The sequence below is a fragment of the Gracilinanus agilis genome, chromosome 2, assembly GCF_016433145.1.
Source record: "Gracilinanus agilis isolate LMUSP501 chromosome 2, AgileGrace, whole genome shotgun sequence".
Lineage (NCBI taxonomy): Eukaryota > Metazoa > Chordata > Mammalia > Didelphimorphia > Didelphidae > Gracilinanus > Gracilinanus agilis.
The window spans coordinates 661,173,069-661,190,949 of record NC_058131.1 but is presented as its reverse complement, the minus strand read 5'-3'; the positions used below and the strand labels follow the sequence as shown (position 1 = coordinate 661,190,949).

General features: G+C 39.6%; 1 protein-coding gene across 2 annotated transcripts in view; it reads left to right on the top strand.

Moving 5' to 3' along the window:
- Positions 1 to 14,808, top strand: part of TSPAN14 (tetraspanin 14) — a 35,934-nt gene extending 21,126 nt beyond the window's left edge. Inside the window, exons 3-8 of one of the 2 annotated variants that reach the window (XM_044662774.1) lie at positions 1,978 to 2,124; positions 4,001 to 4,171; positions 6,364 to 6,489; positions 9,351 to 9,395; positions 12,038 to 12,157; positions 14,101 to 14,808. In XM_044662774.1, coding sequence (XP_044518709.1) covers positions 1,978 to 2,124; positions 4,001 to 4,171; positions 6,364 to 6,489; positions 9,351 to 9,395; positions 12,038 to 12,157; positions 14,101 to 14,172 — 681 coding nt within the window. In that variant the 3' untranslated portion in view covers positions 14,173 to 14,808. The remainder of the gene's footprint in view (positions 1 to 1,977; positions 2,125 to 4,000; positions 4,172 to 6,363; positions 6,490 to 9,350; positions 9,396 to 12,037; positions 12,158 to 14,100) is intronic. The other variant, XM_044662775.1, reaches the window with a different exon arrangement.
- The last annotated feature ends 3,073 nt before the right edge of the window (positions 14,809 to 17,881 follow it).

Here is a 17,881-nt window from a genome sequence, read left to right as displayed (position 1 = left end):
TCTTCTCTTCTCTTCTCTTCTCTTCTCTTCTCTTCTCTTCTCTTCTCTTCTCTTCTCTTCTCTTCTCTTCTCTTCTCTTCTCTTCTCTTCTCTTCTCTTCCTTCATCAAAGGCAACTTGGAACCTTTCTCTTCTCTTAAAGTTGGGCTGAATGTTTGTTCTTAGAAGTTCTGTGGTGTTTGAGCTTTGGGTTTGGAGTCACAGCCAGGTTTGAATCCTTCTAAAGTAGTAGTAGTAATATAATTATATGCCCCTGTCCAAATCTCTTAACCACTCCGGAATTTATTTTTCTTATCTGTAAAATGAGGGAGTTGGATTTAATGACCTCAAAGAAGCCTCTTCTAGAATCAATTGTGGAATTCTTGAGGTTATTACAATGGTAGTGATAATAATAATAATAACTTCAGTTCTAGTATCCTATTAATAATACTCTTGAGTCTTCAGATGGTATAGGAATACAGACCCCTAAGGTTTTGGTCATTGTTGAAAACTCAGTATATTCAGCTCTTTGGGGGTGATACGAGAAAAGGGGGAGGTGCAGGTCCTGGCTTCTTTGCTTGTAGTCTAGTGAGGGGGAAAAAACTGATACACAGAAAACCAATATGAGACAGTATATGATGGATGTTATATGGTATACATTAATGATCTTTGGCATCATTGTCTTCTTCCTTATTCTAGGTTAGGTCTCAATTTCAATCTCTAAATCTTCTTATCTCCAGTCTTTGTTTTACACAGTTGCCAAATTAATACCCCAAATGGTTCAAAATCCATCAATTTCTTTATATCCCAAGGGACAGAATATAAATTCCTGAGTAGGCCATTAATGCACTCTACTCCTCTCCCCCCAAGTCTGCTTCCAACCAATATTTTCAGACTTCCTTCATGATCTCTCTACTTCACATAATTTACTCTTCAGCCATGGGGCAGCCAACTTGTACTTTCCTGCCTCCCCATTTATTTATACTGGCTTCCATCTTGGAAAGGACTCCTTCTGTATCATAACTTGTTAAAAAAATCCCTGCCTTCTTTCAAGACATAGTTTATATGTCACCTTCTAAAGGAAGCCTTTTTGTTTTTGCCTTCCTCAGATTTTCCTAGAGTACTTTGTATGGATTTCTCCTTTGTTTTTTTCCCCCCTCCTACACTCTTGTATCATACTTATTTATGTTCACTATGTCCATTCTGTGTATCCTCCCTTTCCTTCTCCCCCAAGTTGGTTTACAAATTTCTTCTCTCTCTCTCTCTCTCTCTCTCTCTCTCTCTCTCTCTCTCTCTCTCTCCTTCCTTCCCTCCCTCTCTTTCTCTTCCTCCCTTCCTCTCTCTCTCCATCCCTCCTTTCTCCCCTCTCTTTTTCTCCATCCCTTCTTCTTTCTTTCTCCATCCCTCCCTCTCTCCCTCCCTTCCTTCCTTTCTTTCCCCTTTCCTTCCATCTTAGAATCAATACTATATATATTGGTTCTAAGGCAGAAGAGTGATAAGGGCTAGGCAATGGTGTGTTGTGTGTGTGTGTGTGTGTGGGGGGGTGTAAGTGGCTTGCCCAGCATCACACAGCTAGGAAGTGTCTGAGGCCAGACTTGAATCCAGGACCTCCCATCTCTAGGCCTGGCTCTTAATCCACTGCCCCCTACAAATCCCCCGCCCTTTTTTTATCCCTGGCCCTTAGCATAAAGACTTGCATATTATAGATATTTAATAAATATTTGTTGAATTGCTGAATTTAATATAAATAATAATTAACGTAAGTTGAAGTAATAGGAAGACTTCCTGAAAAAAGAGGGCGTATCCCATGTGATGATTTTCTCTTTGGCTAACCTAGTCCGACCTTGATATTTCTCTTGTAAGGTAATGTAAGTCCCTCGAAGGCAGAGAACACGTGTATTTAGTTTAATTTGTAAATTTGAAGGTAGATCTCCTAAGATGCTCTTGACCTCCCTTTCTGCTGGGGTTGACGCTCTGTTGCCTCCTTGACTCTTTTCAGGGGGTACTCTCAGACCTGACCAAAGTGACCCGTCTCCATGGCGTGGATCCTGTCGTGTTGGTGCTGATTGTGGGAGTGGTGATGTTCACGCTGGGCTTTGCTGGTTGTGTGGGAGCCCTGAGGGAAAACATCTGCCTCCTGAAGTTCGTAAGTAACCTTGGCCCAGCCATAGGGGAAAGGTGGTGGGAAGTGGAGGGAGGAATCAGGAGCAAATTTCCCTGCTCAGCTGGAAAACCAAGAAAGGGTGATGTCCAGTCTGGGGAGCCACATGCCTATGGCAATCCCCACTAGTTGATCATAGTCTACCAATTAATATTGGTTTCGAAGGCTTTGACTTGGTCAGTACTAGAGTTATTTATTGCTTTTCTGCCCCTCAACACAGGCACATCTCTAGGACACATGGGAATATCCAATGGGGAAGGGAATATAATCAGCAGCAGCACCTGTAACCTTATTCCCTCGAGTTCAGATCAATAAGCCATCAATTCCCTCCCATTAATTATATTTCCATGTGCCACTCTTCCCCTTCTTCATCCCCCAACACTCCATTGAATAACATATAATACAAAACCCCCAAACTATCACTTTTCTATAGAATTAAATGAGAAATATTTATGGAGTTTTGAGAAAGTAGAGTTACATTTAGATAAATTCATTTTGAGAAACTTTCAATTACAATTCAGGAGGATCTGGTGGGAAAACACCTGTTACATTGCTTTGCGATGTATTATTTCTTATATTTATTCAATCATTCTGTATTCCCTGTTCTGAATTTAGATAGCACACATGGAATGTTTTATGTGCTTCTCTCCTCTCTACCCTAGATGGTCTCTAAAGGTCTGCTAGCTCTAACATTTTCTAGTTCTGTACAAATCTGTAATTTCCTTGTGACTGTTGCAGTGGGTAGAGGCTCAGTGAGTCAATTAACAAGCACGGAGACATTTCCTAAGGGTGAAATATTGTTCTGGATGTCCGAGGAACTGGAAAAAACCAGCATGGTACAGTGGAAAGGCTGCTGAATTTAGGATCAGAGGACCTGGGTTTGAATTTGAGTCTTAGTGGTTTAGTCATAAAACGAGTAAGTTAGAATAGTCATCCTCTCCCAATTCATGAAATAAGTAGTAGTAATAGTGTGTTATATAGCAACATAGAATGACATTGATAAATAATATTTTGTTGTTCAGTCCTTTCAGTTGGGTTTGACTTTTGTGGCCCCATTTGGGGTTTTCCTGGCAAGATACTGGGAGTGGTTTGCCATTTCCTTTTCCATTTATATGATATTCTATTATACAATGCGACTATATTGATATATTATTATATTACCATATGGTAAATCAGTAAACCTGTGATTGTGGCCTATAAGATGGGCCTGTCCTCATAGAGATTTTGCCCTATTGAGGAAGATTAAATGTGGATCCTCAGCTTTTAATAGATAAGTATTACACGAGGTTTCCAATAGTGTGAATATAGAGTCAGTCTCATAGCCAAGAATATTGAGGTTCAAATGACTCGTGGCAGACAACAATTTAACCTGCTTTAGGCCACAGTTAGCAAAAACTCCCTGGTGTGGCTGTGGGTGGTCCCAACTAGGCTAAAATGTAATTGGAAAATATTTAGGAAAATAAATAAAAATACAATTGAACATAAATAATGCTAATCTGTGATTTTCCAAGTCAACATGCACCCTTCAGAGATCCTTCTGTGAGATTTTCCCATTTCTATCTGAATTTGACATCACTGTTCTAGGCAACTAAGAGTTAGTAGAGAAACAGTAGAGAAGAAGCAGGCTTGCATTGATGGGTAAAGTTCCTCTCTGGCATCTCCCTCATCACACATTCATGGGCGAATACCATAGGTACAGCCCTTACTCCTGTCCCAAATGGTAAATATTAGAGATGCTCAGGGAAAAAAGGTCACTGATAACTAAGAAGAGTGGGAAAGTTTTCACAGGGGGCTCAAAACTGGAGAGTTTGGGGAACCATTTCCTTTTTCTCTTCCTCTTCCTTTTCCCCCCTCTTTTTAGTTCTGTGGGGCTATTGTGCTGATATTTTTCCTGGAGCTGGCAGTAGCGATGTTGGCCTTCCTGTTCCAAGACTGGGTGAGAGACAGGTTCAGGGAGTTCTTCGAGATCAATATCAAGTCTTACCGAGATGACATCGATCTGCAGAACCTCATTGACTCCCTGCAGAAAGCTGTAAGTCACCCTGTCCTTCGGTGGGTGTCCCTGCCCCCATGTCAGCTTTTTCTTTGCCTTTTTCCTGTTCTGGGATCAGCTGATGCTTCATCTTAATCATTCCAGGCATAGAAGACAGCCAGAGAAAATGCCTGGAGCTGAGAGTTGGGATGTCTTATTAATGGAATAGCAAGGAGGCCAATGTCATTGGGTTGTAGAGGAAAAAAGATGTAAGGAAATTGGAGAAAGAGATGGGAGCTAGGTTATGAAGGGCTTTGAATGCCAAAGAGAGGATTTTGTGTTGGAATATGGAGGCCATTAGAGAACCACTGGAGTTTACTGAATGTGCTGGTAGCATGCATGACATTGTGAAACATGTGCTTTAGGAAAATCAGTTACTCATAAAATTTTAGGATGATTTCCCCAATGGCTCCCATGTAATCCATTCTAATCAATTTTAAGGAGAAGCTCTCATACCTCTGCCATTCATTGTCTCCTTGGATCAGTGATTACCAAAGTGGGTGCCACCGCCCCCTGGTGGGTGCTGCAGCGATCCAGGGAGCAGTGATGGCCACAAGTGCATTTATCTTTCCTATTAATTGCTATTAGAATTAAAAAAAAAATTTCCAGGGGCGCTAAGTAATATTTTTTTCTGGAAAGGGAGCGGTAAGCCAAAAACGTTTGGGAACCACTGCCTTGGATGAACGAAGAAACCCTGTGGCCTCATGAACATACCATTGCCATTGGGGCTATTTCTTTTTGACTGTGGACCTAAGAGGAACATCTTTTATCTCCTTAAGTTTTATCTCCTCTGGGGTTGGAGTGATGTTTCAGACATCCAGAAGGTTCTTATTATATTCCTTTCGTTATACCTAAGAACCTTGATTCTCCAGAAGCATCTATCCAACCTTTTCCTGTACTATAAAAATGTTGGTTAGATGAGTGAATCCTTTCCCTAATCTTGCTGTAATTCATCAGGATCCACAGGATATCCTCTTTTGGTTGGAGGTTATTCTTATCCTATCTCTCTGAGGGACTTTTTCCCCTTCCTGCTTGAGAAAGCTGACCTTGAAGGAAGCCTGGTCAGACCAAGAAGAATTAGCCTCCATAGGATATTTTGGGGAGCTCATGAACAGAACCCTTCTCTCTAAGGTCTCCGCTTCCTCTGGTTTCTCATCCACCATCAATCCCTGCTCAGCATCCGGATTTTTTGAACAAGAGCTAAACAAACACCTCCTGTCCTTCCTGGGGTGGGCCATGTTTAGGGTCTGAGCCCTGATAAGCTCTCTGTTCTTTCTCTTCAGAAACCTAGCTTCCTTAGTCTTTTTGTTTGTTTTTGTTCTGAAAAAGACTATAATCTGTTTTGTGTCACACAAAGGGGAATGGAAAAGAGATTACCACAAATATGGAAACACACTAAGGAAATCTTAAACTAAGCAAGATTAGGCTTCTTAGTTTTAAGTATTATTTGATCTGATAAAACTCATTATAAACCCTAGATTTTGCTTGTCTCTGTCATGGGATTGTTCTTTTGGGATGCTGGAAGCTGAAGAAACTCATAGGATGCCACGTTCCCATTTTGGAAGCCAGCACAGTCACCTTTTTTGTTTGCATCCATGATGGAGTCTTTACAATTGTCTGTCTCCGTTTCTCTATTTTTCATTGGCCAGTAGACAGCATGCTATAATGTTTCTTCTATGCTAATGGTAAACAAACAAACAAAAAAAATTTTGATGTTGTCTCATTTGCCTTAAAAGATGAATTCAGTATCCCCTCTTTCCCGTTGTTTTTTTGGTGAGGGAAGGAAGTGCTAAGGTATGTTGATAAACATATTCTAATTATTTTAATGTCTAGACTGTTTGTAGGTTAGATATCAGTCATTTGAAGCATATCCATTCCTGATAATGTACCAAATGGCTAAGAGGGATAAAAAAACCCAACAAGATACAGTTTCTACAAAAAGTGAATTAATGCCACATAAAAGGCTATAAAAGCCAAATAAGTAATAACTGGCAACTTGTACTGTGGAATTCAGAGGAAAAAGAGATATTGAATGAATGTAGTCATAGAAATGGTTCTTAAGTTGCGGATTGCAGGAGAGAACCAGATAGAGTGGAAATTTGATCCATTTCGGGTCCCATGTTGGTGTGTTGCTCCCTAAATGACAGTGCTGTAGTTATAATGGTGATGATTTGTGTGTGTTTGTTCTGTAGAACCAGTGCTGTGGGGCTTATGGCCCTGAAGACTGGGACCTTAATGTTTACTTTAACTGCAGTGGAGAAAGTTATAGCCGAGAGAAATGTGGTGTCCCATTTTCTTGCTGTGTACCAGATCCTGCAGTAAGTTGTGGTTTTCTCTTCTTCTTTAGTTAAAAAAAATTTTAATGCCTTTTGTTTTTATATCCTAGCCATATCTATAAACACTGGTCTAAGAAATGAACCTAATTTTATAAAATTTTAAAAAATCAGACAGTTTCTCCTCAACCCCACCAACAATTAAATAGTTAGGCACAAAATTCAGACATTGTACCGACAGTTTTCCCCAATAGTAATGTACTTTTCTACTGAGGGCAATGTCTCACAATGTCTCACTATCATCTTTTGCAAAGTATTTGATCATTGCAAAAAGACAAAGAGTAATCTCTCTTTAAAACTGCTATCTAGGCCAATGCCTAGAGTCTGGTTTCTCTCAAATTAGAAGTTTTACAAATCAAGGGTTTGGCCAAAATTTGTTTGATCATTTATTTGACAAATATTTTTGAATATCCATCCATCCATCTATCTATCTGTCTGTCTGTCTGTCTGTCTGTCTGTCTGTCTGTCTGTCTATCTGCGGCCTATCTATCAGTCTATATCTGTCTGCTTATCTATCTATTTATCTATTCATTTATCTATGTCTATCTATTTTTATCTGTCTATCTATCTATCTATCTATCTATCTATCTATCTATCTGTTGGTCTATATCTGTCTGCCTATCTATCTATTTATCCATTTATCTATATCTATCTATCCATCTCTCTCTATATCTATCTACCCATCTGTCTATCCATCCATCTATCTATCCTTTATGAAATCATATATACATGAGTTAATATTACAATTATTGTTTTGTCCCAGTTGTTCAGTAACAGCCAACAGACTCAAAATGTAAGAATTCCTGTGCTGTTTGTGTTATGTAAAGAATTCACATAACTTCTCTTTACCTTATGGGAACTCATCTGTAAAATAAGGTGATCATATATTTTTGATTTGAAAGCAGGTGGCTATTGAAGCTAACCACAAACCTCTTGAATCCTAACAACCCTGTACTCACTCAGAGACTTGACTTGAATATGAAGTCAAAGAAAGCAGGAGAGAATAGGAACAAAGCAGATTCTTCCATCAATTAAATACTACCACCCGTAGGGATGATTGGATGTATTTCTGTCCTAGGGATACTAACCTTGAAGTTCTTCTAGAGAAAAGAAAGAGTAAAGAAGGTAGGAAAAAGTCTGTGGCTCAGTAAAAAAACATACATGCATATGTATATTATATAAGTGTATGAGTTTACATATGCACATGTGTCCATGCATGAATGTAGAAGCACATGTAAATTTTAAAAATTATTTTTCCCCAATTGCATGCAAAAAGTTTTTAGCATTCATTAAAAAATTTTTTTTTGAGTTTCAAATTCTATATCCTCCCTCTCTCCTTCCCTTGTACTCTTTCCTCCCTTCCTCCCTCTCTGAGATGGTGAGCAATCTGATGTAGATTCTACATGTGTAATCACCATAAACACATTTTGACAGCCCCCCTTCTCTTGAAGTTTGTAGTCTAGTGGAAGAGATGGTGCAAAAATACAAATAAATAACATACAAAAATATAAAACACGCTGTGAGCATTTGATGTAGTCTGAACTGTTGAGAGGAGGGAGAGGCATCTTTAAGATTCCTCCTGATTCTGATTGTGTGGTCTGGACCAGAGGCACATATCTCTGGGGTCTTACTCCTTATTCTCATCTAATTTATAATGTATCAGCTAGTTTGTATTAGAGATCCACAGAATCTTTTCTTTCTTTTTCTCTTGAGTTCAGTATCCCTGAGACGGGAGTATATCCAATTCATGGGGCAGTATGTAGTTGATGGAAGAATCTGTTTTGTTCCAATCTGTCCTGCTTTCTTTGACTTCATATTCAAGTCAAGTCTTTTGAGTGAGTGTAGGCTTGTTGGTATTCAAGAGGCTTGTGGTTGACTTCAGTCTCCCTGCCTTTAAATCAACAAATACATGATCATCTTATTTTACAGATGAATAAAACAAGGTACAGAGAAGTTATGTGATTTCTTTAGGTAATATAGTCAGCATTATAATTCTTCTCAGTTTGTAGTCCATTACTGGGCTATAAGAATAATAATTGCAATATTAACTCTTCTTTATATGCTTTTATAAAGACTCTTCTGCTTGGATTCAGGAGAATCTGACTTCAAATCTTGCTTTGAACATTTATTAGTTGTGTGATTATAAAGTGGCTTCTCTAGACCTCCTAGTTCCTTTATCTATAAAACAGGAATCATAATAACAGCACCTACTTCATGAGGTTGTTGTGAGGATAAAAATGAAAGCACCTGATATAAAGGACTTTGCTGACCTTATGAGTACTCTCTAATAGCTGGTCTTTATTATGTTCCAAAACACAAATGCCCTTGGCACATTAAGGAGTGTAGGTATTCCATTCTCTTTTATAGATAAGGCAGCAGAAGCTTGCTTGCAAGTTCAATGACTCACCCAGAGTCTCATGGCTCGTAAGGGGCAGAAACAGAACCTGAGTCCAAGTGCAGAACTTTTTTTCTCAGCCCCTTGCTATCTCCCCAAATCACTCAGCACTGTGTTTCTTAAATGTGGCTTTTACCTCTTAGTATTTGGAGCATGACTGAATTGAGTGAACCAGAATGGTTCATTGCTACCAAAATCTGATTGTAGTGATTTTTTCTTAGGACATTTCTCTCTTCTCTTCTCTTCTCTTCTCTTCTCTTCTCTTCTCTTCTCTTCTCTTCTCTTCTCTTCTCTTCTCTTCTCTTCTCTTCTCTTCTCTTCTCTTCTCTTCTCTTCTCTTCTCTTCTCTTCTCTCTTCTCTCTCTCTCCTCTCTCTCCCTGCCTTCTCCTTCCCCCCTTTCTCTCCTCCCCCCACTTCCATGGCACTAATCTTTTCTTATTTCTTTTTCAGCAAAAAGTTGTGAACACACAGTGTGGATATGATGTCAGGACTATGGTGAGAACCTCTATTACTTATGGTTATCCCCTTTGGTCCAACTTCCCAATTTAGCACACACGTGTAAATTAGATTGGGAAAACTAAGAGCTGAGTGCAGAGGTGAGACTCAGAACTCAGTCAGAGCAGAGTGAGAATAAGTAAGTAACCCGACAGGCACCATCCCCTGGGCGAGCCCAAAGGAAGAAGGAAATGGTGATCCATGTTAATTTCAAGCTTCATTAACCAGCGGTCCCCAAACTAGCTAGTGCCAAGTTAGCGGGGAAAAACGTGGATGAGAATTTAGGAATTACAAAAACTCTCATTTTCACATTTTTAAGAAGGCATATTCTAGGCATAGGGTGGCTTTTTAAAGGGGCCACTTAATGTATTCATAGTTGCAAAAAGGCGTCAGACTTCTTGAAAATGATTTTGTTTGGATGCTCTTGTTAACATGAAATTGAAGTCAGTCACTTCCCCCTCATCTCAAGGACTCCCCAGATTAACTTAGGGTTCAGTTATAGCAGATATTCACACCCCAGGGGGGAGGTGTGTCAGACTGGTTTCATCACCTGATATATGATGAGGGAAAAACATGTAAGAAAAATATTTACCTTACCTCTTGCTGGTGATTATTAATATGGTATTGATATTTCTCTTATTTTGTACTATAAGCTGAAGGGAAAAAAAAACAACATGGAATCAATAGGCCTAGCTAAAGTGAAAATTATCCTGTGCCACCTAGGGCTATGTGCCTCAGTTAATGATTAATTGAAAAGAGTAGTAGTGCAGATGATCCAAATAGTATTCCATTTGCTTTGGGACCTTGTAGTGGATGTTAGAGTCAGTAGAACTTCTTAATAGATAATTATTAGTCTGAAAAAATGCAATCCCCTGAAGGACAAGAATTATTTCATTTTTGTCTTTGTATTTCTAGTGCCTAGCAATACCTTAAATAGGGTAGCAGGTACTCCCGTTAATTATTTGACTTAGTTAGAGCTTACATTTCATGAGAATAGCAGCTAATGCTAGAAAGGGTCCTTGAAGTATCATGATGAAGTTTTGATTGGGCTGATAAAATTAGTTGTAAACATTCAACTTGGTAATCATTGAGGGTACTTTTATTGAAGCGTACACATTATGGTCAAGATGCACAAATACAAATATCACAGTATTCATAATATACTTTCACAATAAAATATTTCAATGCTTTCAAAATGAAAGCATGACTTTAGGAGTCTGCTTTCAAAATGGTTGGAAAATTCATTCTTCTTTCTTATAGTGTTTAACTGATTTATATACCTGAATGTTACAAACATATATTTCTGGGCTGGGAAAATGTATACCCACATATAATGTGTGTATGTATATCTATGTGTGTATAAAATATCTCTTTATCTGTCTCTCTTATCTCTGTTTGCCTATCTTATCTCTATCTGTCTACCTATCTGTCTATCTAATCTATATTTATCTAATTTGTCTATCTGTCTGTCTGTCTTGAGAAGTTAAGTGGATAGAGAGGTGGTCTTGGAGTTAGGAAGACTCTTCTTCCTAAATTCAGAACTGACTTTAGATACTTAACTAGATGTGTGACCCTGGACAAGTCACTTAATCCTGTTTGCCTCAGCTTCCTCATCTGTAAAATGAGCTGGAGAAAGAAAGCACAAACTATTACTTATGTGTTCCCCCCAAAACCCTAAATGGGGTCTTGAAAAGTCACACGACTAACCCTTTCTCTCCCACATGTTTATATGTAGTTATTTAGTTCACTGACTCCCATCTTTTCTCTTTTGCCATCAAACTCTCTAGACTTCAAAAGTCACTGTCACCTTCAATGTCAGTATACTTGGAGGTAAAACAACCATTAGCCATCACTACACTTCTAGGAATCCCCTTTCTCAAAATTGAGATTTTGGGCACCAATTGAAAAATATATTGTCATTTGTTTACTTCTGCCTTCAAAAGACCACATGAGGTCTCTTAGGATCACCTAAGGACCTCCTATATGCCAGGTATTTTCCCAAGTGCTGAGGATACAAATAAAATGATCAAAACGGTTCCTACCCAGCAGGACCTCGCCTTCTCATGGAGAAGATAGCAAGTACATATATTAGTGTACAAAAAGAATAAAGATAAAAAGAATTAAAAAAAGTAGTTAACAACTTAACATTTGGAGAGAGGTCAGGAAAGTCATCATTTACAAGATTGAGGTGTGACTTGAAGGGAGGGATTCCGTTTCATGGAAGTGAGGAAGGATAATCCAGATATGAGAGATGGCTGCCCTAAAAGTATGGAGAAAGATGGGGTGCCTGGTGTGAGGAAAACATAGCTATTTGCCTGGCTTGTGGAATGTGGAGAAAAGGAGTAATGTTCAGTGAAACTGGATTGATAGGCTGGGGTCGGATAGGAAAGGGCTCTTAAAAATCTGAAGGGGAATTTATATTTTTCTGAAACAATAGGGAATTTCTGGAACTGATTTTTTTTTTTTTAAGATAACTAGATTGGAGGACTCCTGGAGGTCATGTAGAGCTCTAGGTGTCTGTGACTCAACCTCCCCCCATGGATGCTGGGGACACTTGCCGTTACCTACTTCATTCCCCTCTCTTCAGCACTCAGGTGACTTAATAGAAATAGAGACTATTTGTGTTTGTATTTCCATTGCAGACAAAGAACAAATGGGACGAATCGATCTTTACGAAAGGCTGTATCCCTGCCCTGGAGGGCTGGCTGCCTCGGAACATTTACATTGTGGCAGGGATCTTCATCGCCATCTCCTTACTCCAGGTCAGTACAAGGTGTCATTGGCCACTCCACAAAGCTGGAGGGAAAGGCCCTGTGGGTCATTGATTCTTCTGTAGTTATTTCTCTTCTTTCAAGCCATTCCTTTTTAAAAAATCCTTTTGAAATAAAGGCCTTTGACCTAAAATGCTTATGTCAGCATCTGATGATTCCATAGTTTTAAAGCTGAGAAAGTATTTTTGAGAATTAAAAAAAGTGAAGAAATATTGTTGGGAGTATCTTGATCAATTCTGTTTACTTGCCTGATGTGAACTGATTTAATTACTGCTTTAGGATATCAACCAGAAATGAGTTTCCCTATTTGTGACTTTGACCCCATCCTCATTCCTTCATTAAGCATCTGCTTGCACTTCAGGGTAGGACTAGGTACTAAAGAAAATTAAAGGATACTAATCCTTTCACAATAACCCTGAGAAGTACAGATGCGGAAACTGAGGCAGAGAGAGGCTAAGTGACCTGACAAAGGTCACACAAATCAGAGGCCAGATTTCAACCCAGGTCATTTTGACTATAGGCCTGGTGGTCTTTCTTCTGTGCCACCTGGCTGCTTCAGGATCTAAGCCTTTGGACTCTCTGAGCCCACAGCTCCAGGCAACATGTAGGAATACATGGGTAGAACAAGTGGTGGGTGAATCAGGAAGGCAGTTATAAGAAGAGACGGAGTTGGCTCTGCCAGTTGGCAGAATAATAATAATATTCTTCTCACATACCATTAACCTTAGAGTTATGTGGCTTCTGTAGCCTGGGCCACTTCTCAGGTTGGAGGTTACATTTTTTGTAAATTTTCCTGTCGTTGGTTATTTGAATTAGGTTTTATCTGTGTAAAACTATTGGTGTGGGGTAGGTGACTCACATTTGCTCCAAGGTGTGCTGTCTTATGATAAACTGAAATCTTGGTGGGACTCTGGGAAAATAGGCGTGCTCTTCTATATCTTGAGGGTGGTGGAACCGCGGAACAGTATGGCTATTAGGTAAAACTCCGTGTAAATTATAGAGTTACAGAGCTGATCCTACCTTTTGACCAAGCAATTTCATTGTTCAGTTTTCTATGCCCTTCCTCCCTCCCCCTGAAAAAATTTATAATGAAGAAAAAAGAATTTTGTTCAGGAATATTTTTTTTCAAAAATATTCATAGCTGTTTAATTTATAATATTAAAGTACTGGCTAGAGTCTGAATCTTCAGTGGCTGGAGAATGGCTGAATAAATTATGTTGTGTTAATGTAATAGAATATCATGGTGCCATAAAAAAAAATGATGAATATGAAACAAATAGGAAATAATGGAAAGATCTACCTAAAGTGATACAAAGTGTAATAAAATTGATAGTAGCAAAAATGCTCTCACTTATTAACTCTTTAAAAAGAAACAAAAAAAGGAATGGAGATAGAGTAAAAATGAAGCAGAATTTCAGAGGACATGGAACAAAAGACATTTTCTTTGCTTATTAATTCACTTGGTAAGGGTGGGGGGGAGTGGGTTTGTCCTTTATTTTGGAAGGTTATTTTTGTTGCTGGTTATTGAATTTATTAAAAAAATTGTTAGGGGGGAGTACCTGGGGGAAAAAAGATGGGAGAATCCTCTAAATCTTAATTGAGTTGACTTGATCTGTTGTGGGTCTCTGGCGATTCTTTTTTTGGATGCCTTAGCAGGAAAAAATAACTAAAATTGATGTGTAGATTCTCAATTTTTCTCCAGACTTCCTCTGGGTAGTACATAGTTTGTGCTCTGTGAGTAGCCAAGGATGCTAATGTGATTTATTTATTTTACCATCTGTGTACTGGCAGTTCTTTGCATAGACCCTGGAGACAGGATTCTGTTTTGACTGAAACCTCCTACCACTTCACGCCTGCCTCATCTAATTCTCCTGCCCTCTCCCATCTTCCCTTTTCCCCAAACCAATCACAAATCCTTTCGGTTTTGGTTTCAGATATTTGGCATCTTCCTGGCCAGGACCCTGATTTCGGACATTGAGGCCGTGAAGGCTGGCCATCACTTCTGAAGATAAAAGCCCAACTCCAGCTGTGAAAGTGAATCCATTTCTTTGTCATTAACTGCATCAGGATGGAAAGAAATTTGACAAGCTGGCCTCAGAGTTCTGGGCTACTGCCTCTCCACCACCCCGCTCCAAAGCAAGCCTTCCTTCGGACATCAGTTGGATATGAATTCTGTTTCTGCTTCATGCTGGTACAGAAGGAAGAAGCCAAGCTCACAAGTCTTGGAGACCACCAGTGCTTCCTTTGTGTGGTGCTCAGGACCGGGTGGAGGGTGGGTGTTGTGACCTAGAAGCCGAGAACTGACCTGTAAGTGGCAAAGAGTGATACGAAATACCGGAGGAAGACTAAGGAACTTTGGCAAGCCCAAGTTGGGGCACATTTAAGAGTCCACTCAGTGTCAATGTTTGCAGATATCACTGTCTTAGAGCCTCGCTTTCTTGGCTCCCAGTTATTATAATCTGAATTTCTCCTTTGCTTCACCGGTGCTTACCTTGGTGGGTAGAGAAAACCTAGCATTGGGAAGACAAAAATACATAGAGATGTCTCTCTTCTGTCTCAATGATGCCCATTGTGTAGAAGTTGAATTGTTTCCTGTTTTTCTAAAGGGAAGCTGAGGAAATGAGAGAGAGAGAGAGAGAGAGGGAGAGGGGGAGGAGAGAGAGAGAGAGGAGAGAGAGAGAGTTAGTTTACACAGATAAATTTAACTGGGTGCCAAGATAATCAGAATCAAAGAGAGCACGGAACTTCAACTGTGCAGAAGTCATAGAGACCCTGAGCCAATGTAGATACTTTAGTTACAAAGAACTTTCTTAGCCTCCTGCACCCCTGAGAGAAGCCTCCAAAAGGCAGAGCTTCCTTGAATGTTCTCCCTAAAGGCTTTTCTGAGGGCAGAAGCCATCTTCTCTTCCAACAGCATTATGTTCCAAAGGCATTTTGAGGGGGGGAGGTCTGTGGGTTGGGTTTTCCTCTAATATCTGTCTCATCATTTTCTGAAAGTTTGTAAATAGTTTTTATTTATAGGGGTAAGCACATTCTCTTAGAAATACTTTCATAGTTTTTTCTAGAGCTTCCCCTACCTACCCCCAAAAGCCTTGATTCCATCAAGACCTGAGTTCAGGTCCAGACTCTACACACATATTTGTTGTATGGCCTTGTGGGTCACTTAATCTCAGTGATCTTGGCAAGTCTCCCAACACCCAAGTTGGAGAGAAGGTGCTGACTTGTAGAGGGTGGTGAGGATTTCCTCGCCTGTGAGTTTTTTATGCCAGTGAAATCACAGATTCCTTCTCTACTCTTATCCCTTATCAGCCGGGCAGCATTAGTTGGAATAAGGCCATTTTTCTAAAAAACCCTTACCGTCTGAGTTAGAACTGATGCTAAGCATTGATTCTAAGGCAGAAGAACAGTAAAAAAAGAACAGTTGGGGTGACTTGCCCAGGGTCACCCAGCTAGGAAGTGTCTGAGATCAATTTTGAACCCAGGACCTCCTGTCTCCAGGCTTGTGTCTCTATCCACTGAGCCACCTAGCTGTCCTAATGAGGCTATTTTTAAAAGAGCTCACCTGTGATTTGTTTTGACCAAAACCCCTGGTGACGATGCTGGGTCATGTCTTCAGAACCAAGTTTTTCTTAGCTTCTTTTTTTTCCTTTGCCCCCCAGTAGACCCAGAACTTTAGCCCCTTCTTTTCTTTGCTGTCAGGTGGAAGCTCTTTTTCCCTGTCTTCCAAGACTAGGTAGTATTAAGGAAAACAATTGACCAACAACTTCATTGGGGGTTCATGAAGCCATTCAGTATTTTCTCTTTTCTTGGCAAGCTCTACCTTGTGAGAGCCTTCATTCCCTCACTCTTCCTTAACCTCCCACCCTTTTTTGGGGGGGGAGGGTGGTTCCCAACCAGGCAGGGTTCAACGCTTGTATTGTCTAGCTTTATTGCATTGTCTTACCTAAGTTCCATATTGCCCTTTTTTCATTTCTGATTTGTTTATTGATGTGTGTTTATTACATGAAATCTGTTTCCCTTACTAATTAATACATGCACACCCCCTCCTCCCCCCCTTGATCCCCAGAGTTGGGGCATAATCAATTTTGTGTTGGGCCATTTACTAACAAACTGTCATTCCTGCTTATAATGGTGCCCTACTTGTTGTTCAGGGATTGCTATGTTTAATGTCCATGCCTATCATGATGTAAGTTCTAGTGTGGTATAGACTGGTATTTTTTTTTTTTTTTAAGTTTTGTATGTTTGTAGACTAGGGAAAGAATGATGCCTGTGATTTTTGGAAGTGTGATGCCTTTCTTTGACTGCCAAATTTGTTTTTTTTGTTGTTGTTGTTTTTGAATTATATCTTTATATAAATGTTGACTTTTTCTTATTTCCCAAGTGGTATTAAGTATCACAGTAGTAAATAAACATGGCAACCATGGGACTCGGGGGCTATTTGGACCAGACAGCAGTGATTGATGGCCAAGGCAAATGGCCTGTGGCTCAATTTGGGAAATGTTTCATGGGTGGGTTTTTTTTTTTTTTTGGGTGGTTGTTATTTTGGATTCTGAACACAATTTTCAACTTCAAAACTAAGGTAAGATTGTTCACATCCCAACCTATCCTAGACTGGCTTGTGGTAGGATTTCTGTATCCACAAGGGATGCTGTGATCTTCCCAAGGATAAAGGCATAATTTTTAGATAGACATTTTTTGGTTATTTTTAGGGCCTGAGAAGAGTTAGATCACCAATATTGGCCTTACTGTTTGGGCCACAGTCCTTCCCTCATTTTACCTCATGCTGAACTACACCTGGATTTCCCTTCTGTTGAATGAATATATGAAAGAAATCATAGTAACCAAGGAGCTTTTATTCTGCTGATTTTAAGAATCTGAGATGGAGATGGAGAGGTCACCTATGAAGTGTTGGAGATGAGCCTGTACCCGAGGTTCTTGGATTCCCCAGACCAGTGTTATTTCTTTTATACCCCACTCCTTGCCTTCTCACCACCATTAACAGACAACAAAGGACTGATAGGTTAGATCTACTCTGCAGCACTATTCTAGGTGCAGTGGGTGAGAAAGATGATAAGTAAAACCAGGTGATTCCTTTTAGGGAAGGACTGACAAATTGGAATGTGGCCAGAGAAAGGTGGCCAGGAGGGTGGTTGGAGCCATGTTGTATGAAGATCAGCTGAGGGAATTGGGAATGAAAAGAGAAGATTTATTGGGGCATGACAGATGGTAGAGAGATGCAAGAGGTCTTAAAATATGTGAAGGGTTGCCAGGTGAAAGAAGTATAGATGCATTTGTTCTGGTGGTCTGGATGTTTAGAGGGCACTAATTATTAAGCTCAAATTAAATATCAAAATTTAGGGCAGCTGGGTGGCACATTGGGCTTAGAATTAGGAAGACATCTTTCTGAATTCAAATCTGGCCTCAAGCACTTACTTTGTAATCCTGGACAAATCATTTAATCCTGTTTCTCTCAGTACCTCATCTGTAAAATGTGTAAAAGAAGGAAATGGCAAACCACTCCATTATCTTTGCCAAGATGTGGGGTCACAAAGAGTCTGACACAACTGAAATTGCTCAATGACAACAATAAATAATACTAAAATTAAATATTAAGGCAAAATTGTTACAGCCCATGTAACATAAAAGGTCAGAGAAGGGTTCTAAACTATGGAGGAACTGAGCATGAAATATGGAATTTAAGAAAGGGGGAAAAAA